Below are 24506 nucleotides of genomic sequence, written 5' to 3' on the forward strand. Positions count from 1 at the left end.
GAAAAGAACAGGTTTCTAAGAAACAGTATGAAAATATATATTTGTTTGTGACTGGATCTCTCTATATATTGTTCTGGGTGTCTTAGAACTTGCTATAGACCAGGATGTCCTTGAACTCACAGAGATCCACCAGTCTCTGTCTTCTGAGTGCCAGTTAAAGGTGTTTTTGTCTACTACCTGGTCTTTAAAAAATTTGAAATCACAGTACATTTTTTAGATTTTCAAAAATTATTTTATGTTTATGGGTATTTGGCCTGCACCCTTGTCTGTGTACCACATGTTTGCAGTGCCTGTGAAGGCTGGAAAGGGGCATTGGATCCCATTGGTCTGCAGGGACAGACGGCTGTGAATTGATACGTGGGTTCTAGCAACTGAACCTGGTTCCTCTAGAAGAGCAGCCAATGCTCTTAATTGCTGAGCCATTTCTGCAGTCCCCAAACACACTACTCTGAAGACAAACATACTGATAGCCTTTTGAGTTTACAAGCATACCCCAGCTGTTCTTGCCTCAGGGCCTCTGTGCTTGCTAATGTCCTTGTTGTTCCTTCTATGTGGTACCCTCTTCATCATGAACCTTGAGTGAGGGCAGTTTCCTGTTCATCTTGTCTCTGGTTCAATGTCATTTCCTTAAAAAAACTCTTCTCTAACTACTGTATCTTAAGTACCCACCTGATCACTCTGTTCTAATAAAAGTAAATTTCATTCTTTGTACATCATCATCTATTTTTTTTTTACTTATAGCCATTTCTTATTTATTTCTATTATCCTCCTCCTCCTTCTTATTGACTCTTGTCTACCTCTTTCTTAATTACTTTTTTGTTGCATTCGATTGGTGTATTGCTTACAGTTTCAGAGAGTGAGCCATGATGGTGGGGAAAATGGCAACAGGCAGACAGACATGGTGCTGGGGCAATAACTGAGACCTCCATCCTGATCAACAAGTTGGAGTCACAGAGAATGAGACTGGGCCTTGTTTTGGAAACTGAAACAGCAAACTCAACCCTCAATGACACACCTTCTCCAACAAGTCCACACCTCCGAATTCTTCTTAAAAGAGTTCCACCAACTAGGGACCAAGTATTCAAACATATATGGCTATGGGAGTCATTTTTGTTCTCATTCAAACCACCATAAACCCTATGCTCCTTACGTATAAGCAGACTATATGAACAGAATCTTACATTGTTGCCTAGAACAATCTGTGGTACATGGAAGGATCTCCACAAATAGACATTAAATACATGGATACTTTGCTTCTATTTACTCACTGGTGTTATTAATAAAAAAGCCTCAGCCTCTACATTATGAAGAACATCAAGCCCCATAGTGGATTCCCAGGACATGATTTAGAGAAAGCCTCAACAGTGCTGAAGAAATTCCATCCTCTTGCCTCTGAGAGACCTCCAGGACACAAAATATAACATGATTCAGAGATTTGGTGACTGGCCTTATGACTATGCATTGTATTTGTAGGTAATGGTGCTCACTTTTGGTTAGTCCCTGCACAACTCCACCCTCAACTTTACAGTTGTGCACTCAAAGGAAGAAACATTTTTAAGAGTATTGCCCAGGGTCAATCAAGGTGCTTATACAAATCTTTCTGGAGTTACCACCTCAACTCCCATGGAGCACAATTTCAAGTCATGTTAGTGTGGTAGGATTATGTTATTATTTGTGTTTCAGACATGGGGAAACTGAGTCTCAGATGAGTTACAGAACTTGCATTTAATCTGATGGCTGAATACATAAGAGTTGGATACATAAGAGTATCCAACAGAGTTTGACAATATGTCTATTTGTCAGAATGTTGGTTCCAAGCAAAACAAATTAAGCAGTTATTTTCACAAGGCTGAGAAATAGTTTCTGATGTGGAACTCTGCAGGATCAAGTAGGGCCTTTAAGATTATTCGGGCAGCAGCTGAATCTTCAGAAAATCACAGAGGTCCTCAAAATTCAACTCGGGGCTTTTTGTTTGTTTTCGGCATAACTGTTTCGTGCTAGACAAAGAAATCTCTCACAGCTTCTTTGCTGCACACATCTGGCACACAGAGAGGAATGGGGCTGAGAGACCAGCCACTCAGAGTTCATCCTGGGCTGCCAGGCTGGCTCAGAGGTATAAACTCTGTTAGCATGTTTCAGGGGAGTTAAGAAACAAAGGTGTGGGAAGGGGAGGCCTTAGCTTTAGAAAATGCTATCAATCCATTAGAAAACATACCAGACAATTACTCTATTGGAGGAGAATAAAAGCTAGGAAAAGCCAGTCATTTCCCCTGGTGACTGTTTTGCTATGGAGAGGAGACATCTGTACCATTCATAATTGTAGTGCAGAAATTGGCACAGCAAGAAACCCCAATGCCAGCTGTTCCAGGTAGACCAGATGTGTTGAAGGGAGGCTTTCTTTACAAGTACATGAAATGCCTATTTCCTGTCACATTCACTGCTAAATAAATAGCTATGTGATATCTGCAATAGATTATTAGTTCAAAGCTGGAGATTGAATCCTTGATCTTCTGCATGCTAGGTAGGTACTCTACCCCTAAGCTATATCCTAAAATGATACACTAACTCTTCCTTAATTGGGTATTCTTTTTTTCTTTAAAAAAGTTTTTCCAATTGTTCTGTTAACATGAACAACAATTATTCTTTTTTTTTTTAAAGACAGGCCTTACTTCAGATATACCAGCCTGAACCCAAACTCTCCGTGCATACTAGGCAAGCACTTTACCAACGGAGCTGCATCCTCCTCAGCCCAGAAAACGTCTGTTCAAAGCACATGCTCCAAAAGCATTGCTTGATTTTTCCCTTATCCCATCAGAGAGTTGGTCCCTTGCCAATAGATGCTAAGAGGATCCTCTGCTATGAGATGTTGAAACAGAGATGGAGGGAACATGTCAGTTTCCACTTTATTGGAAGCAGAGTAGAAAGACTGGAGAATGAGAGAGAGAGAGAGAGAGACAGAGAGAGAGAGAGAGAGAGACAGAGAGAGAGAGAGAGAGAGAGAGAGAGAGAGAGAGAGAGAGAGAGAGAGCTCTAAACAACTGGAAGAACAAGAGAGGATCTTCTCCACCATCATTAGTAATCCAAAAGAGGACAGAAGGTGAAAGGGGAGTGGTTGGGAGAGGTATAAACATCAGCTATGAGGCCACAAAGGCAACAGTACTTATTTTGGATGGTAAGGGTGCTTTGACTGTGAATTTAAAAAGCATGCAGTTCATTCAACATTATTTATTAAGACATTTCTATATCCAGATTCTAGACATTGGATCACACAGTAAAAAACAAAACCAAAGACAGATCTCTGTCCTTGTGTAACTTTCGTGCCAGTGGAAGATTCAGAAGGCATTGATGCTAAAAATAAATTATATAATATGCTACTGGGTGATAAGTGCTATGGCAACAGGAAAAACAAACAAAATATAAAACAATAACAAGCTAATGGATTCCTGGAGTCCAGAGTCTGGGGGTCTTCCAATTTCAACATGTTTTTGTGGAAGTAGTATTTTTGTGAAGAATTGTTAGCATCAAGAGCCAAACATGCAGATATCTGATGGAAGAATATTCCAGGCTCAGGGAGTAACCCACTGCAAAAGGAAGTAACTTAGACTAAAAGCCTAAGGTTGAAAGCTAAGTTTGGAGAATAGCAAGGAGGCCAGTGTGGACAGAAGAAGGTTAATGGTTGGGATGAGGGGAAGGGAGGGAGAAGAGAATGGAGAGAAGAGGAGAGAAGGTCCAGAATTTAGAGTGTCCCAGCATCTAGGTATTTGTTGGTAGTTGTTTGACAGAGACTTTGGTTTTCAGAGGAATAGAGCATTTACACAGTTTAGTTCAGCTATGTAGCCTTTTTCTGATCCATGGTGTTTTATGTGTGGGTGTATGTGAGTGTGTCTAAGTGTGTTAGTGGTTTGTGTGTTTGTTTTTCTAATCTATCTTTGAGAATAGGCTGTCATAAAACAGAATTTCTCTTTTTTCAGCATGTTGCCTTATATGACAGGGTTGCTATGAGGTTCAAATACACACGTGCTTTAAAAATTATAAAGCTTACCAAAACTATCATTATTTTATGCAAACAATAGGGTGTTAAAAAACCAATGTCTTTCTTGCCTCCTGGACTTTACATTAAACTAGGCTGCCTATAAGAAGCCAAAGGAAAATTGCCCTGCCTTTTCAACAGAAAATCAGTAATTTATGCCTGAGTTTTATTTCATCTAGATTGTACAGATTGCTACTGATTTTATGTTTAATTTGGAGAGAAATGCCTTAAAAATAACATGGAAGTACTGGGTCTGAATATTGAAGACTTTAAATATAACAGCAGAAGCAGAAGTCTGGGAAGTTTAAACCTATTTCCTCTTCCTTAATCCCTTGGAGAGAGAGAGAGAGAGAGAGAGAGAGAGAGAGAGAGGGAGAGAGAGACACTGGCTAGCTGGAGCCTCCAAGCCAGAGCCTCCAATCTTTCGCGGGAGGCATTGGCTCTTTGCTGTGGCCCTGTCGCCCGGTGAAAGCTGTCTGCGGGTGGGAGTACGCACTCTAGTGAAGCCAGCTGACCTTCACCGACTCTGGGGAGAAATTGTGAAGGGTCTAGGAGAAGACTCCTTTAGACTCCAAGAGAAAGAAGAAAAAAAGGGGAAGCCCTGAAAGAAGCCTGAGCCTCCAGGAAACATTAGCAGTGAGTTAAGGAACAGGCGTGATTACCCAAGGTAATTATGTAAAAGAGAAGCAAGCCTAGGAGTTCTAAATGGCTGCAACTTGGAGTTTACTCTGTCTAAGGTGAGTGTTCAGTGTTTGTGTTTCTCGGGCAAGGTTTCTGTCCCCCTCCCCTTTCCGGATTTTGCCCACCCTCGATTTGAAAAGGCAGCTTGCTCCGCCCGCCAGACCCTACTTGCAACCATTCTCTTTCCCTGTCATCCTCAGCCCCTCCTAATTAGCGCTGCACCCCGCCCCCACCCCAGCTCCTGGGACCCTGAGTTCTCTTCTCTTCTCTGCTAGTAAGGAGCAGCTGTGTTTATCCCTGCATCTCTCAGATGCATCCTGTGCTTATTTCACCTACGCTGCCCTGGTGCTGCTGTCCAAAGAACACACCTTTCGAGCTAGCCCAGGAGCCAGGTCTCGCTCCGGTGGTTCAGGAAAAGCAGAGGGAACTCTTGAGCTCTCCAAATCGAACCCACTCCGCTGGGCATCTCTCTTCCCTTCCCCTCAACAAACGATCCCGTCAGGATCATCCTTGCTCCTTCCCAATCCCTAGTTCTGTTTACGGAAGCCTAGGGCCGCCTGCAGTTGCATTGCTCTCCCTATGGTTTTTGGAAGCTCGAGGTAGTGTTTCACAGTCCTGCAGCACGCTAAGTACCGTTGGAGCAGATCTGAAGGATCTGGAGGCTTCGGGAGCGGGTGACAAGAGAGTGCCCCCTCCCCCTGGGCGGGTGGGGGTAGGGAGACGAGAAAGGGACTCGGCTTGGGGAAGGAGGCAGGGAGGCAGCTGCAGTGCTGTGAGGGGTGCGTGCGCGTGTGCCAAGCTTGCCCGCCGCCTCCTGGTTCAGTCTGCGATCTTCGGTGCGTGGGACACTGGGCCCCAAGGGCTGGGAAGCAGGAGAGGCACCCCTCGCCCTGGCCTCGGGTCCTCTGGGCGACTGACGGTCCTCTGGGCCAGAGCTCTCAGGGCGGGGCGCAGGACCCGGGCCGCGCACCCGCCCTCGCTGCTTGCGCCCTGCCCGGCGGCTCCCTCTCCATTGAGTTTTCCCGAAGCGGGCGCCCATCAATGGTCCTGCTTGGGGATGCACACGCAGCTCACGGCCGGAGGGGGGTAGCAGCCGCCGCCTCCAGGTACTAGCCCTCCTAGGTCTCCGCCACCACCCTCTGCCGCCACTCAATCCCCAGGCGCACTGAAGTCCTGGCCATGGGGCTGCTGAGGCTGCCTTTGCTGGCGTGAGAAGGGGCAACGGAGCCGCCAGGCTCTGGGGTCCCCAAGCTACCTGCATGGATGTCTTCAGCTTTGTGAAGATTGCAAAGCTCTCCAGGTAGGGACCGCGCGGGTTTTCTTTGCACCTAGGGCCGCCGCGGAAACTTGGTGCTTTATTTTTCTGGGGGCTGTAAAGAGCAAAAGCTTAAAGGAGCAGCCAGGCTTAAGGTAGGACCAAAACCAGAGGACCAGAGGCTGCTGCCTTCAACTTATTTCTCTCTTTCTGGTGGGGCTTTAAAATCACAAGCATAGGGCACACACACACACGCACACGCACACGCACACACACACACACACACACACACACACACACACACACACACACACTCGCACACCAGATATTCAAAGCAGCTTGTTTTCCCCTAGGAAAAGCCCCAGTGGCTATTAGGGGTCACAGTATATGTTAAGGGCCAAATGAAGATGGTTGTAATCGATTTTGCTAGGGAAAGCTAGAAGTATTTGGAGCTTGGGTACTTGCTTTCCAAGCAGCAAGACCCAAAGTGTCCCCCCTTTCCCGCCCCTAAATTAGACACATCCGTGCTCTGGAAAAGTCAGTTTGAAGATTGACCCGGATGTTTCCAGCAGCGACCCAGATGGCAAAGTCATGGAGGTAGAAGAGAAAGGGTTTCAGCCATTCTTTGAGTAACTGTGGAAATCTAAAGCCGTGAAGATTTAGAAATTTGCTTCTAAGTTGATGTGTTATAATTGAAACTGAAGGCAAATCATCGAATCAGGCCAATTTTTTTTTCCAGCAGTGCTAATGAGAGAGTAGTAAGTAATATTGCCACTTTGGGGCCACCGAAGTAGTATCTGCTCAGAGAATTCTTCTATCCCCTGCCCTACTGTGCCTCCAAAGCCTTCCTTGAACTCAAGAAGTCATGTCTTGTGCTTGGGGCAGTAACTGAGAGAGCTGGATAGGAGAGGTGTTGGAGAACCATGCCTTCCCACTTCCTTGTGAGTCTGACACTCTGACACTGGCAGTCCTCTGCCCTGGAGATCTAGGGGAGTAACCCCTATGAGATAGGTACTTTTTTTTTTCAGTATAATGTTATGGGGAGTATGATGCTATATTGTACTTATTCTTTTATATGAGAGTGAAATTGTGGATTGCATCAAGCAAGGATGAACAACCTCAAAAACCCGAGGCAGGAAAGATATTGACTTTTCTTTTCCCAATCCTATATGAGGCACTCTTAGGCCTCTCTGGTTTGGATGCTGCCAACAACCACAGCTCTTTCTTTTTCCTGCCCATCCTCATATGCCCTCAATCATATAGGTTAATCTTCACATCAGACATAGATTACTCTAGGGAGAAGATCCCCAGTAACTTACTCTGGGTAGCTCAGAGATACTAGGGTGCTAGATAAATATGTCTTAGAGCCACCCACAAATGTCCCTGCAGATCAGAGGGAGGATGTGTGAAGCAGTCAATGGCTATAATGTGACAAATTATTTTGTTTCATGTTGATTATTTCAAAGAGCCATGGCTTCACACACACCCCTTGTCCTATTAACTTCTTGCATGTTTCTGCCTATGACTGGAAAATAAATAGCTATCAAATAAGAATCATGTTTGGGAAAGGGCTAAGGGCCGATTCTGGGATGATGTGGTGGCCTCTGTGGTAGATGGAAATGGGACTGGGGGAGAGAAAAGTTCAGTCAAGAGTATGGGCTAAAGTAACAGTGAGAATTTTGGGTGGCCTCATGCTAAATGCAGCAGAATTTACAAACCATCTAGAGTCTTCAAATAGTCCTTAAACTTTGGTTCCCTGGGGAAGCCAGTGTCATATGTCAACAAAAGACGTATTCTATCTATTTTTGCTAAATTCTAGGATATCTTTGTGATTTTCACAAGTCAGAGGTTTTATAAATTATCCAGGCCAGGCTTTATGTGTATGGGATAAAATTCTTTTAAAAGAAGAGTTTAAAATTCTTTACATGAATATGAATTTTGTTTTCTGTCCTAACGTCATCATCCACTATAATGTTTCTTCTAAGGAAAGCTTCCAGCTTACTGGGGTTCCTCTTTTGTTCAGTGTAAGCTCCAGGGTGGCTCTGAAGCTGGAACAGGGATGGCTTCCGGGTGGGGGGGGGGCTGTCGGTGGCTGTTTGCTTCTGTCCTTGAAAGAACAGGGTGTGTGTGTGTGTGTGTGTGTGTGTGTGTGTGTGTGTGTGTGTGTGTGTGTGTGTATGCGCGCTTTAAACACTGTTAGAGAAATCAAGTATAAAAGTACTTACATGGCAGGATGTCCCTGATTTCAGGGTGAATAATCTTCCTAAAGGATTTAACTTTGATCAGTGTGGTGGCTTGAATGCTTCAAATTCTCCTGAATTACAGGAGAACACATGTAGTTGCCCTAGGTTTGGTTCTTAGCCTTGTCTTTGGTTCTTAGCAACTTCACTTTTAAAATGTTGACTCAGAAAGCATTTGCTGTAACTGATATTTGCTAAGTGTCCGATCTGTGAGTAAAGGCAGTGGTCATTAAAGAGCATTCCAAGAGAATATTAATCTGTGCTGGGATCAATAAGCCAAGTGCTTTGACTTTCCGAGGCGCCTGCATTTAACTATTCGTCTACTAATTGCCTCCCAAGAACCCAGTAACATCTTATCATTGTCACTTAAAATAAATACTGCCAAGCTAGATTAGCTAGCAAGTAGTGGCGACCCTTTAAGCCATCTGTGTGAGTTATGACCCTTGATTGCATTCGTTGTGTGTGGCACACTGTGTCATGGCTCTGTCTGAAGATGTTTTTCGTATTCTAATTTTCTGGTTATTAAACTGCTTGATAGTTTATATGCAGTTTTTTTACTTTGCTGTTTCCTTGGTAACAGTTATATATCATTTTTCCATCCTTGTAGATGAGAGCATTACAGATGATTTCTTTGTAACCCCGTAATAGTATAAAAATAGGCATATATTTTTATTGTTACTGCTCTTAGTGTTGACTATTTCGTTTGTGAAGCAGATGCGCTCTCTCAAATGTTTATAGAAGAACACAGTTCAGTAGAAAAACATATGATTATGCTGCTTTTGCCTGAAGGAGGTGAGTTGAAACCCTGAATTCATAGGGGCTTTATTAAGTTGAGAACGCATTCATGAATTGAGTGGCTAACTTCATTTCTATTTGATGGTGGGGTCCCAAGTATTGATGTGAAGATTTTTCATTGTGATAGTAAGAAAATTCAAAGCAAACAATATTTTACACTTTAAAAGTGTTTTATGGGTTATTTTATTTTATTTTATCAGTATTATTATTTTCTATAGCAGTGATGAAAATCTGTCATAATAAAGTGGTAATTTTGTTACAAGTACCTTTTAAAGAAAAGTGAAATGTTTTCATTTGTAGTTTTCTTAGATTTTGATAGAAAATCTACTTAGATGCGATGAAAGTTTTAATGGTTTACACTATCCAGAATTATCCATTTCCCAGGGAAGAGGAAAGTTAAAGAAGAAGGCAAAAAGGAGTCTTCCCTGCTCTGCTCTTTTCCCTTGAGTAACTTTGGCAATAGTGATGATAATAGTGAGCTCTGGAGACTAGCAGTGAAAGACCCCCAAAGACTCTGGATTTGAATTTCATTAAAGATGCTACTTGCTCATCTTCTGAGTCCTCTCTGGTTCTGCTGACTTCTGTGGCTGTCAGGAGGCAAAATGATGAAGAGTTTCATAACAGAACTAGATTCCTGTTTTAGGAATATTTAACTTTGGTTTCCCAGGGGCTGCTAGTAGCAGTGCACAATACTAGTCACTCAGCTTCAGGGTCAGCACACACACAAGGGAGCATGCATGCATGTGCACACACACTCGCCGCCGCGCCGCCCGCCGCCCCCCCCCCCCCCCCGCCCGCCCCCCCCCCCTTCCCCGCTAGACTGTACTGATGGTGAAACTTACTTATACTTTAAAGGCATGGTCTGGAAATTCTCAGCTTCTGTTTATAGCTCTTGCAACTAGCTGGTCATTCTCTTCCTTTTACACACACACACACACACACACACACACACACACACACACACAGTTTGTTGTGGTAGCTTAACATTGTTAGTGGATAAGAAATGGATCCATGTTGTTTTTTCTTTTTCTTCTGCCGTGCTGGGGATGTAAGACTGTGTGCATGTTTTCAATGAACAATAGTACTAACCTCTAGAAATGAATCATCTTTAAGGAACCATCTTTAAAACACTGATTTTGCTTTTACCATAGTAGCAAAAAATGAGGCTTTTAAAAAGATTGTTGAAACATACATACAATCTTGAAATTTGAAACCTTCGTATATCATTAAGTGCTTTTGTTGTTGTGATTTGTTTCTTTTTGTAACAGGGTCTCTCTGTGTAGCTCTGGCTGTCCTGAAACTCTCTATGTAGACCATGCTTGTCTTGAACTCAGAGATTTGCTTGTTTTTCCCTCCCAAGTTCTGAGATTAAAGGCATTCACAACATTCTCTGCTACTTTCTTTTTGTTTCTGCTGGCAAGGGCAAATGTAGTTAAAGCTGTCTTCAAACTCATTGTGTAGCAGAGGATGACACTGGAGCTTTTGATCCCCTTCCCTCCTTTTCCCAGGCCTGGGATTACAGTATAAGATGCCACATCTGATTTCTATGGCACCGGGAATTCAACTAAGGACTTCACGCAAATATACAAATACTCTACCAGTTGAGCTCCACCCGCACCCCCATACTGCAAAATGGTCTTGAACCTCAACATCTCAAAGAGAAAATGATGAGGAGGTTAAGCCAGCAGGTTAGAAAACTATGATTTATGTGCCAAATTCAGCTTGCTGTTATGGCACAGTCTGTGAGCTAAGAATGAATTTGTTATTTTTACATGGTTTAACAAAAGAAAAGGAAGGAAAAAAATTAAAATTCCAGTGTCCATAAATAAAGTTTTATTGGAACAAAGCCATGTTCATTCATTTTATATTGTCTAGGCCTGAATTTGCTATAAAACAGCATGTCATAGAAATGCTGTTCCCCAAAGCCTAAGTGTTTACTAACTCTTACAAAAAAGCTTTCTTTTATTCTCTTTCTTTCTTTCTTTCTTTCTTTCTTTCTTTCTTTCTTACTTTCTCTTTCTTTTTCTATTTCTTCCTTTCCTTGCTTCCTTTCTTCCTTCCTTCCTTTATCCTTTTCTTTAAAAATGTCTTTGTTTTTGAGAATTTTATACAATTAATTTGACTATACAAACCCTCTCACCCAATTCCTCTCAGATATACCTCTCCTTCCATTCCCACTCAACTTTGTGTCTTTTTTTTTAATATGGAGAAGCATGGGGGGAGAGGGAAGGGACACCCGAGAGAGAGAGAGAGAGAGAGAGAGAGAGAGAGAAAGAGAGAGAGAGAGAGAGAGAGAGAGAGAGAGAGAGAGAGAGAGAGAGAGAGAGAGAGAGAAGGGGGGGGCGGTAAGAGATAAGTGTTAAGAAAGACAAGATGGGTTTGTCCAATTATATACTCCTGGGCAATGAGATGCCTAGTGGCAGGTAGGTAATGACATCATAGATTGTTAGGAAGACTGGGGTGGGACTTTTAAAAAAACTTTTTAAAAATTCTTTTTTTATACATTTTATTATTACACAAATATATAATAAACTACATACAACAAGAAGAACCATAAAACAATCAGGAATTATATAAGTGTTACATTCACAGTGTTTTGGCTATTTGTATTTGGCAACCTTGAAGAAAACATCATTCCTTATTCATGCTTCCTATGTGTTCATGGATATGTAGCCTCATACTAGAACATCCTTGACCTACCAATGGTGACATTCTTAAAGAAAACTGATTCTTCCATTGTCAGCAGCTAAGGACTACATTGTAACTCATGGGCTAGATTATCGCCTGTGCTCTCCATTTGGTCTGGGTTGAGGTTGCCTAAGCTATGTTGTCACAATATGTGTATCTGCCCTGTTGTATCTGGAGTAGATTATTTCCTTATAGTCATCTACCACCTCTGGCTTTGAAGTAATCTGTTCCTCTGTTTCATAATGACCCCTGAGCTGTGGGCAAAGGGGCTGTAATATAGATGTTCCATTTAGGGCTGAGAAATGTACAGGCCTTTATTCTCTGAACTTTGGTCAGGTATGGGCTTTGTGCTGATCACCATCTAGGACAAAGAGAAATTTCTCTGATAAAGTTTGAAGGATGAATCTATCTGTGGGTATAATGACACTTCATTAAGAGTCAGTTTAGTACTATGTCCATTGAGCTGAATAAAACCTGTTGGTTCTCTCCCAGGATCTGTGTCCTGCTCAGCCTCAGAGAGAGTCTTATATAGCTCAAGGTGGCCTTGCACTCCTAATCCTCTTGCCTCTGCCTCCAAAGGGCTGGCTTTACAGGAGTGCGCCATTATACCCATTTCTAGTAGCTCTTCCTGTTTTTCTTTCTTTGTCATTGTCTGGACATATATAAGCACATGCGCTCACATGTTAGATAAAATATTAAGTACTCAAACTCAGTAACATATTCAAAATTAATCTAAATTTTATTTTTTATTAAAATTTGATATGTATAATATTTTAGCTGTTTGAACCTGGTGCTCATAAGTGACCATACTTCCCCCATAGGCGTTGTGCCTGGGAACAATAATCCTGCAGATTCTTTGGGTTACTCAATATGCATGGTTTATTTTTATTTATTTATTTTTTTACTGGAGAATTACTGTGCAGAGTGTTGCTGGCCTTTCACAGGCTTTGAAACTTATAGTTCAACTTGGATGAAAAATGAGTGGCAATACTACTAGGAAAATCTCCCCCAGCATGTGGCACTGAACTGGTGATGGAGTGACTGGGAGAATGCTAGGATTTCCTTACAGTATACTTGAGCCATCTGATCCTAATTGCAACTGACCTTCATTAATATGTTTCCAAAGGAAGCACTAGAGAAGAGGATTTTGTTGTAGGCAGAGGAATCCAGGTAAGCTGGATAGACATGGAACTGAGTCCAACTTCACTTTCATAGGATCCCACACACAGAACCTCAGAATGAAAAACATATTTTATATAACTTTGTGCTCTTTGCTTCTTTAGTAATTAGGGTCATTATACACTTAGGCTCTGAGTTATCTTGTCGAAATCTAAGCCTTGGTTTTAAATAACAAAGTGAACATTCCCATTTTTTACCTAGCAAGGAAAACAGAAGGATTTCCTGACTGAGCTATCACATTTTCAAGTAGGGTTTATGTATTTGGCACATGGCAAGTATTCTATACTAAATAAGCAGCAAATGAAGTTGCACACAATCCATCCTAATTTAAGTTGCAAATCCATGGTCATATATATTTAGGTGGACAATGATAACAATTGGTATTTCCTGAATGCAAACAATTGCAAATATTGAAGTTTCAAAAATAAATAGCCTGAGGCCTACAAGGATTGCTCAATACTGAAGAATAGTGGGGGCTCTTCCAAAGGACCTGGGTTCAATTCCCAGCACCCACAGGATGGTTCCCAATCAGTGTCAGGGGACCCAACACATTCTTCTGGCCTCTGCAAGCACCAGGCATGCATATACTGGATAGACATTCATACAAACAAAACATTTGTACAGATGAAAATAAATAAGCAAATCTTTAAAATAAAATAAAGGGCTTAGGTCTCAGAGAACAAACTTTAATATCTATTTCGATACATGAAGCCTATTTTTTCCCCAGTGTGATTGATGACTAAAATGTCATCAGCTTGGGCCTGGAAAAAACTTGAACTTTGCTGCTAGCATCTGAGTGAGCAAAGTTATAATTGCTTTAAAATGAATTTTTATAGGTGTCTGTTGTAGGAAGTCACTTTACACATATAGGAAGCTTTCTAATCCTCAGTATAAGGTCCTATATAGTTGATAGATAAGGGGAGAGGTATAGAGCACACAGTTGAAGGATTTGAAAGTATGTGGTGTGTACTAAAGTCCTTCATCCTCCTACCCATGTTCAAGTATCCAGAACTCTAGTCATATCTAATTCTGTGGGAAAGCTGTGAAATTTAATTTAGTTGTATACTCTGTCATTCTTAAACACGCTGGTCACTGCCTTTTTCATTCCATTGTTTTGAAAGGGTCTCATGTATCTAAGACTCACTATATAGCAGAAGATGATGTTGAATTTCTGTTCCTCCTGCCTGGACTGCCTGAATGCTGACATTACAGGCATAAGTCACTCTACCTGGCTTATGCAGTTCTAGAGCTGGAACCCAGGGCTTCATGCATTCTAGACAAGCACTCTATCACCTGCCTCCTCATAACACTTACTCACCATGTGGTATATTGCACTTTTCTAATCCCTTTTAAAAAATCTTGGTGATAGGATCACAGCATATATTCCTTCCTAGCCTAAAATTACTCTGTAGTGTATATTGACTTAAAATTTACAGACATCTACCTATCTCTGTATCCTTAGTTCTGGGATTAAATGTCTGGGCCATCATGCTTAGTTCTTCTTCATTCCTAACTCTCTCCAGAATTTAAGTTGTTCTGTTTCACACCACAGTTCCTCCCACTATAATTGGGGTATATTTCCTGTTCCATTGCACTGGGTTTGGTCCAGTGCTATCTTTGGTCAATAGAACATGGATAGGGGCCACAGAATATCCATTTTAATAGAAGAAAGTCTTTATTGTGCATTGAAAAATGTTTATTGTTATTGTGTGTATATGGTGTGTGTGTATGTGTGTCACTGCACATGTATGGAGGTCATAGGTCAACTTTGTGGCTTTAATTCCCTCCTTGCACTTTTATATTGCTTTTGGGCATCCAACTCAGGTCTCCAAGTGTTCTGGTTTGAATGAGAGTGGCCCCCATAGACTCATATGTTCAAATACTTGGTCCCTAGCTGGTGAAACTGTTTGGTAAGAATTAGGGGTTGTGGCCAAGTTTGAAGAGGTGTGTTACTGGAGGTAGGCTTTGAGATTTCAACATTCCATTCCATTCCCAATTAGCTCTCTCTTGTCTTCTACTTGCTGATAAGGGTGTAAGATCTCAGAAACTGCTCCCACTGGTACTATGCCTGCCTGCCTGCCTGCTGCTGTGTTCCCTACCAAAAGGGACTCACCCTCTGAACTGTAAGCCTCCAATTGAATGCTCTCTTTCATAACTTGGTGTGTTCTTGGTGTTTCTTGACAGAAATAGAAAAGTAACTAAGATACTGGGGTTGCATGACAAGTACTTTACCACTGAGCCTTTGGCAGCCCTGTTGCCTACTTATCTATTGCTTCTAATATGAAGAACTTCTTGGCTTGGTTTGACCTGTTGGTCTCCGAAGCTAGAGCCATCTTGAGCAGTACTATCTGGAAGCATGAGAATATAAGATTCTTTTTCTATGATGCCATGGATGTGGCTTCATGATGACAGTGATTCTCCAAGATTAATAACATTATGAATGAATCATATTTTCGGTTGTATTTCATTTATGAGCTCTTTGAGAGTGAGTCCCCTTTGTATAGAACTTCCTTTGTTCATAGTATTTGGTAAATTATGAATGAATCAGGATAAAGCCATACCTACCTCTACACTGTCAAATATTAATGATTACAGACATTCCCACTTTAGGATTTTTTTTCAACAAATTCGACTATAACATCACTGCATGTTTATTGTACTCATTGAACACTTGGCCGTGAACCACTGTCTAAAACTATAGCTTAGTATCCAGCCCTATGACTGGGTCTCTCTGACACCCATGTTCTTGTTTTATCCTCCTTCTTTCTAGTCTTGATAATTCTATTGTAAACCACCCTGTCTTTACTGTCAAGGGAAACTTTATGTCATGCTTAAACAATGGTTGAAGATTTGCTAATAAGAGGTTTATGTTCTTAAATGTAATATTACAAAGCACTTGTTCGATATTTTTACATACTATACTAAGAAAATTAAGTAAAGAACAGAACGTGTAGTGCTATACTCACTACTCCAGATAAAAGACATTGTTTTGTTTATGTTTGACCTAGAGTTAGTTTCTTTATTTCTCATTTAAAAATATTGCACCGAATGAACAAATTGGAACAAATGTGGTTATAAAACCTTAGTTAAACGTTAATGAGAAGTAAAGCATAGCTATGAAAACAAGAAGGTACTGCTGATTGTTGTGAAGTAGAAAGATCTCCAGGCACACTTATTGCTGCGTGAAGTCAATAAGGTACAAAGCAATTTTAACATATTCCATTCAAATGTCCAGAAGTATATCCAAAATATTACTAACAATATTTAGCTTTGTGAAGCTGTAGTGCACAGAGTATTCTATAAGGGACTATGGAACACGAGACCATGGGGTTCATAGTCCCAACTACATTATATGCTGTTGTTGTTGTTTTTAATTTAATTTTGACCCAAGAAATATGCTACCTGTTTACCAATAAACTGATTTCAAAGATGTTAATTGAATTGAAGTAACCACATAATTCTAAGACATAGGGCAAATTATCGGCAGATTCTTTTTTTTTTTTTTTTTTTTTTTTTCTGAGACAGCCTTTCTCTGTGTAGCCTTGGCTATCCTGGACTTGTTTTGTAGACCAAGCTGACCTTGAACTCACAGAGATCTGCCTGCCTCTGCCTCTGAATGCTGGGATTACAGGCATGTGCCACCATGTCTGGTGTCAGCAGATTCCTAATGGTCTTTTTCCTAATGGTAAAAATTAGATTTTTACTGTAAAATCTTTGAAAATTTAAAATCCTAAAGGAGGGGCTGAAGAGATGGATCAGAAATTAAGAATGTTTGCTGCTCTTCCAGAGGACCTGTGTTTGAGTTGATTTTTATTACTTCATTTATTTTAATTTATTTATGCATTTTACATCCAGATCACAGTCCCTTTCCTTCTCTCCTCCAGATACCACTTTTCCACCCTCTTAACCTTCCCCCTCCCCTTCTCCTCAGTAAAGGAGACCCCACCCTCCCCCCAACCAATCCATCCTAGCATGTCAAGTCATATGAGAACTAAAAGCATCCTCTTCCACTGAGGCAAGACAAGGTAGTCCAGCTAGGGCAAAGTGATACATAAGCAGGCAACAGAGCCCAAGTCAGAAGGAAACACTCCTGCTTCTGATTTGTAACACTCAACACCCACTTAGTGGCTTACAAATATCTGTAACTCCAGTTCCAGGGATCCAATGCCCTCTTCTGGCTTATTCAGTCATCAGACAGGCATGTGGTACACTGACACACATACAGATAAAACACCTATACACATATAAAATTACCCAAAGGAAAAGATAGCCTGTTATAATAATTCAGCCTTCTGTTTCTCATTTATCTCACAAAGATGATATAAATACAAAATAACTCATGTACGTTTTCACAAAATATTATGTTCCCATGTCATTAACTACTCTTTTAATAACTACATGAAATAGCATTTACTTAATAATTTCCTATTTTATTAACATTTAAATTGTTTCCAATGTATTGCTTTGGATAACAATGTGATGAATCTCTTTACAGCAAAGCCTTTGGATTCCATGGACAGTTTTTTTTTGTTTTTTAATTACACCAATAACAGCTACTGCATACTTCAAAACCCATAAAAGTCAGAAAGTATTTTGAGATGCTATTAAAATATTTGATTTTTTGGTAAAATTGTGTACATTCAAGTTGCTTAGAGGCATTACAAGTTGACAAGCAGCATTTGTTGTGCAAGTTGGACTAATGTTAAAACTTTGAATAGTTGGTGATTAGGGACACCTGTGTAGTGATACTTGGTACTTCTAGTAGCAGGGTTTTTTTTTTTTTTTTTCAAACAAGTCAGACAACGTTTTGCTTCCTTTTTTTAATCATAGAAAATTACCTGTTATTCCCTTAGGATTTTATTTCATTAAAAAGAGTTCTATTCTTTTATCATAAGATAAACAATTTCAGGAAATGTATGAGACTAGACAGGTTGGCTCAACAATGAAGAGTAGTTAGTATTCTTTCAGACAACCTGGGTAGGGTCCCCAGCACCCACTTGTAGGCTCACAACTGTCTGTAACTACACATTAATGGCATCCCCTGCTCTCTTGTGACCTAAATAGGCACTGCACACATACACTTAGGCAGCCACACACATATATACATAAAATAAATATTTTTAAATTGAAAACGCGGAGGCAGAGGCAGCCACATCTGTAAGTTCAAGGCCATCCTGTTCTACAAAGGTAGATCAAGATAGTCCAAGGTAGTCAAGACTACACAAGAGAAACCCTGTCTCAAAAAACTAAAAGACAAAATTAAGTTTATATATGAGAACTTAGATGGAACAAGGATGAAACATTGTACAGTTGTAAAACAACAATAAAATAGGATTCTTTATAATGATAGAAAATGATTCCTCAGATATATTCCTTCTGGAAAGATGTCAATGTACAAAACAGTAAACACACTTATGTTTACATAAAAACAGTGTAAAGAGACACAAGAAAGTACTAGAAGTTTTATTGAAATGAGAAAGGGACAAGAGAAGAAGAAAAAATATACTTAAATAAAACAACAATAAAAACAAATAAAAACACAGAAGATTGGGTAAAAGCTGGGCCCATTAGCAAACCCTACAGCTTTGGCTACGTGGGAACCCACGTTTCAGTCCTGGAATGTCCAGCATAGAAAACACAAACCTTTGATAAATGTATAAATTACTAACCACGCCAAGTATAATATATAATTTCTTAGTTTACTTTTGTTTTTGAGACAGTAGTGTACCTGTGGCTGGACTTGAACTTGCTCTTTAGTTCAGGATAAGCCAGAACTTCTGCCTCTATCTCCCAAGTGCTCAAATTATTGACTCCCAGGCCAGGCACATTTTTCTATTTTCAATGAGTTAAATACAGTTTTTATATAATATATAATTTTATATAGTATATAAAATATATATATATATATATATAATATATATATCATAAGGCCATAAAGTGCAACACAATTTCAAATGTATAAAATTTTAATGATATTTTAGCAAATTAGGTAAAGCTAGATGATCAGGATCATAGGATTATTATGAACATGATGTTTGCATTTAGAAATGAGAACTTAGAAAGTAGGAATATAAATAACAATATGGAGCATCGGTTTGATATTGTTGTCATTCTGTATAATAAAAACAAAACCAGCTGGGCATAGTGGCGCACGCCTTTAATCCCAGCACTCAGGAGGCAGAGGCAGGCAGATTGATGTGAGTTCAAGGCCAGCCTGGTCTACAAAGCAAGTCCAGAATAGCCAAGGCTTCACAGAGAAACCCTGACTCGAAAAACAAGAAAAAAAAATAATCAAAATAAAAAAACCTCACTATATATAATTTGTCAGTTATGTATAATTTATTAAGTTTTTAGAATGAAATTTTATTAATCTTGGACAGAAATGTTAAAAATCTATGTGATATTTTTTCCATTCACCACAGGGGACAACTATATGACTTTTTAAAAGAACCATATTCTGGGTATATGTCAATTGATATTTCTTTTGAGACTATAATTTAATTATGGTGCCATAAATTCATAATTTGTTTTTCATATTGAGATCATGTTGACAGCCTAAAGAATAGAATACAGTTAAGCAAATTGATGAAACACATTGGAGACAATAGACCATCTAATCCTTCTCTTCTCATTAAGCCTTTACTTCTTCTCCTTTCAATTAATAGAGTTATGGAAACTTTGAAACTTAAATTATCTAGAGTAGGTTGACATGTTAAACAATCTGGCTTAAGTATACATGATCATAATTAGGGTCAGTGCTGGAGATTGAACCCGGGGTTTGGACATGACAGACAGGTGCTTAACCACTGAGATACATATTAGTTTGTTTTTTTTTTTTTTTAAGGCAAGATTGCTATGTAGCCTAGGCTGGCCTCAAACATTTCATCCTACTGTCTCTGCCTTCTGAGAGCTGAGACCACAGGTGTGCATTACAGAGCCTGGCCATGGTACATTTTAAAATAATCACCAGAACAGTAGACTTGACATAATTACTAGTTTTAGTGCTCATCTAGAAATCTTTTCATGATTTTTGCTGTGTCATAAATCAGGGGTTAAGGATTGGCAAAGCCTTGTCTGTGGACAGAAAGGAACCTCTTATGCATGTTTGTATTAAGCTAAGAATAGTTTTAATATTGAAAATGAATCCATATAATTAAATAATAATATTTCATGACACATTAAAATGTTATGAAATTCAGAATTACTGATTTATTTTTGGGGGAGACATAGTCATATATATTCATTTCTTTATTATCAGTGGCAAAACAGCAGAGTTTAGTAATGGCAGAGACCATGTAAGGTTTAGAGCCTGTGTGTGTGTGTGTGTGTGGTGTATGTGTGTGTGTGTGTGTTATAAATATGCATACATGGGATTGGATAATATTGCTTAGCTTTTACAGTTGTTTCTCTCTCTGTGTATTTTTTTCTTTTAGTACTGAGAATAGAACCTAGGGCTTTACAGGTTCTAGGCAAGCTCTCTTAAACTGAGCTACATCCCTGCCCCAGGTGTTTCTTCTATATGAATTTCTATATAAATATTCCTACCATAAAATTATTTCTCTATACAGAGAGATCTTGGAGAACTCAAATAGAAAATGTATTTTCAATGTTTATATTCTCCAAACATGCAAACTCTCCTTTCCCCAAAGACAACAAATACATACACACAAACACACACACACAAACACACACAAACACTTTGTTCTCACCCAAGTTAAAAAAAAAATAAAAGCAATTTGCGGACAAACTGGTCCCCCTGTCCATCAGTCACTTTTTTCTGTTTCAGAAGATGCTTTCAAGGCTTAGGAGAACAGATAAAAAAGAGCCGCAAATGGATCCCCAGTTCCACCCGACTTGGTTATCCAGCTGATGTGTATAATTCATGGAGTTTTAACATCAGCAGCCCTCCAATAAAATGTTGGTGGCTTATTTTGAGACATCGCTTCATATTGATGCACATTTAAGTTGAATAGCTTCTGTGTTTTAAAGTGAAACATGTCATCATTATTCTCTCTTTTCTGCGGATTTAAGCTGCAAAGAAGGAAGTGCTCAATGGATAGTGGAGTTCATTGACCCAGGGAGGTCAGTGCATCCTGGCTACTTCTGTTTCTTCCCCTTCAGCTTTAAGCTTGATGATCTCATGGAAGGATAGTGATGGCAGCATATCTACACATCATGTCATTATTTGATTTAGTTCATAGGCAGAGGATGAGGGTAGCAGAGGAATTGTAAGTATTCTCCTTGCATGGCTCTTTCTTTGCTAGCTTGGAAGCACATTCTTTTTAAAAGATCAGAATATCCCCTTAAAAAGTCAGGCAATGGCAAAGAAATGGTCATGGTCATTTCTGGCTTACCTCGCCAGAAATACTAGTGGTCAGAATCTGAGTTCCAGTACAAAGGAGGAGAAAAGGAAGAGGAGGTATTCACCATACTGCTTTTGTTACCTATCCCTGGTTCTGGAGATAGAGCATATTGGTCTACCTCTAAGCTACATCCTAGGCACTAGAGATGTACATGGAAAGCAACAAGAGGAAATACTTGAGTTTCCGTGGTAGCTATAAAATGTCCATCTGAACCCTATACTCATATTCTGGTAGAAATATGTTATCATATGTTATTCTTCAGTTTTCCATGGTCAGGTTGGAGTATATACATTGGAATATTGTCAAAAGTAACAGAAAGATAAACATCCATGCTGGAGGTGTAGCTCAGTGGCAGTATGCTAAAGGTTCCAAAGTTTCTCCTCAGAACTGCAAAGCAAGAGGAAAATGCATCACAAAATAGGTGAGGGAGGTGCACAATGCATATTGGTCCATAAGAAGTACAAAGAAAGGGCCATTTTCTATTTGTTAACTGGCTTCCAGGTCTCTGCTTTTCTGGTTATTGAGGTGCTGTGTCATCATGATGACTGCCCACTTGTGATTGTATAGTAGTTATAGTACTTAAGAGACCACATACCTTCTCACAGAAAGGCCAACAGCAAGTTTTGTTCCTTTGCTCATCTCATAGCAGAGTCCTCCACATTTTCTTTGTTCACGGTTGTCAGAATATCCCACATGTTTCCTGAATCTACCTGGGAAGGAAAACCTCCAGGATTGGTCTATATTTTCATGCTCTGACAAACAGCCCAGCCATGGCCTTGATCGAATGATCACACATAAATAGCTGCTGGGTTTTCCATGAAAATGAGGGATTTTCTTAGTTATACCATGAATCATTGGGCCCACAGAAGTTTATTAATGACCTTTTTTGGGGGGAATTTATAGAAAATGTGTACCAATGCTTGTTTTAGCGTCTTATTGATTCTCATCCCTACGTGAACTGTCAATACAAGTGCCAATGGGGATTTTTGTTAGTTCTTTATGCTGGATGGGAGTGAAGGTATGAACACGTGGTAGGAGGAGACTGGGGATTTTGGCATCTTGCTATTAGCAAAATATCCTTCTACAATGAAGAGTTGTCTCACTCAAAATAACAGTGAGATCTCATTTTGGCAAGCATTGGCTTCTATAAGTAAGATTGGACTTTTACTGTGAGACCAACCGAGTTTCAGGTTCCCTTATCTTCCTCATGCCACCAGCTCCACACATGGCCACCTGAGGCTGTCTATGCTAAATTGAGACTCTGGAAGGAAAGAGGAGAAAATGACTGTTGGTTAGGCAATCAAGAGGACTGGTTCTGGAGAGCAGAGAGAATTTGCTAAATTGATATCTGGAAGGGATGGTTCCATGGGTACCTGATAATTATAGCCTGAGTCATCGCCTGATGACAGTGGTTGTCTTTGATAGGGAACAGCTTGTAATGCTAGACTTCCACAGAATGGCAAATGTGTTTGCTTGCATCCTGTGTACTGCCGCCTTTGAGTTTACAAGAACTGAAGAGGTCTTTTCTTTCCCTCTTTTTCTGTAATGAACAAATTATCTCTAACAAGCATGTATTAATCATACAACTGAAAGGAAGTTTTTAAGGATCATCATAAACAATTAAGTAATTAAAATAATTTTCTTGGTGTTTATAATAAAACCAATTGAATTCTAAGGCAGCTTTGTTGTCTGGATGTCATATAAAAAAGGGGTTCATACCCATGTGTGTGGTTTTTTTTTTTTTTATTCCTAAGAATTTCTCATCAACTGAATGTGGTGCAACAGTTCACAAAAACAAAACAAAACAAAACAAAAACCAAAAAACAAAAAACCAGTTATGCCATTTTCCATATCTGGAGCCACCACCACATTAAATGAGAGCATGGGGATAAATTTGAACTATATAATTGGTATTCTCCTAAATGAGGAGATATAACACTCAGATCTAATGTTTGATGATTATAGTACTGTAATTTCTTTTTTTCTTGTCAAAATTCATGGTAACATGTTTCTTTGGGGTTGGGGAGATATGGCTTGGTTTATAAAGTGCCTGTTGTAAGAGAACCTGAGGTCAGCTTCTAGCACCATGACTTTAATTTGTAATCTCAGTGCAAGGGAGGCACAGATAGGAGGGGCCCTGGCATGAGCTTTCTAGCCAGTCAAATAGAATCGGTGATATCCAGGACAATGCGAGACACAGTCTCAAAAATAAAGGAGGGTGATTCTCAAGAGATCCCTCAGTGACTAAGAGCACTTGCTGCTTTTATAGAGGACCTGGGTTCAGTTCTCTGTACCTATGTGGCTACTCTCTTCTGCCATCTTGTGGTACCAGGAACACACATGGTGCACATACATACAGTTAGACAAAATAATCATATAAATAAATAAATAGATAAACAAATAAATGTTTAAAACAACCAAACACAAAAAGAAGGAAAGCATTTCTGAGGAAGACATCTGAAATAGTCCTCTGGCCTACACATGCATATAGATCAGCATTTTACTCTTGTGGGTTGCAGCCCCTTTGGCAAACCTCTATTTCCAAAAAGTATTTGCAATATGATTCATAAAAGTAAGCAAAATTATAGTTATGAAGTAACTGCAAAATAATTTTATGGTTGGTGGTCACCACAACATGAGGAACAGTATTAAAGGTTTACATCATTAGCAAGGTTGAGAACCACTGATATTGACACATGTGCATACTCCCACATATGCATGCAGTCTTTCCCCAAAATACATACAGACACATAAGATTTTGTTTCCCATTGTTACATAGCAGATATATATATCTCACGTGGGTACATGTGTATATACATATGCACATACGTTATTAAAATAGAAGTTTCAGCAAGTGTAGTGGCACTTTTCTTTAATTCCAACACTTGACAGGTAGGGGCAAATGAACCTCTGGGTTTGAGGCCAGCCTGGTTGACACAGTGAGTTCTAAGCCATCCTGGCATACATAGTAAGAGCTTGTCAAAATAAATTAAATGTTTCAAAATTATTAATAATATTCAACACAATCTGATTTTCTCCCCTTTTATCCCTTTTCATATTCCTAATCTGTTGCTTTCTTCCAGATCAGTTACCTTTATGGTTTCCTCTTCCAATAAGTCTCTGTCCCTGTTTTCTTTCTAGAAACTTCTTTCTCTTCTTTTACCATGGTTTTTCTTCCTTGGGGAACTTCTTAGCCATTCAGTTACAGTGATGTGGCCGCTGTCATGAAAGTTTGGGACATAGCCTGGCCTAATGCTGGGCAAGAGCTCTTGAAC

General features: G+C 39.8%; 1 protein-coding gene across 8 annotated transcripts in view; it reads left to right on the forward strand.

The window, feature by feature from the left end:
* Window positions 1-24506, forward strand: part of Frmpd4 (FERM and PDZ domain containing 4) — a 922813-nt gene that overhangs the window by 283819 nt on the left and 614488 nt on the right. For 2 of the 8 annotated variants that reach the window (XM_051141495.1, XM_051141493.1), the window contains exon 1: window positions 5719-6011. The exons of 4 other annotated variants lie outside the window; for them this stretch is intronic. Coding sequence is in view for 2 of the 4 variants with exons in the window: in XM_051141493.1 (XP_050997450.1) it covers window positions 5971-6011 (41 nt within the window). In the remaining 2 variants the exon portion in view is untranslated. Of the gene's footprint in view, window positions 1-4627; window positions 4768-5718; window positions 6012-24506 lie in introns of those variants that run through there. 2 more of the 8 variants (XM_051141494.1, XM_051141497.1) reach the window with 2 other exon arrangements.

The sequence above is a fragment of the Acomys russatus genome, chromosome X (genome assembly GCF_903995435.1).
Source record: "Acomys russatus chromosome X, mAcoRus1.1, whole genome shotgun sequence".
Lineage (NCBI taxonomy): Eukaryota > Metazoa > Chordata > Mammalia > Rodentia > Muridae > Acomys > Acomys russatus.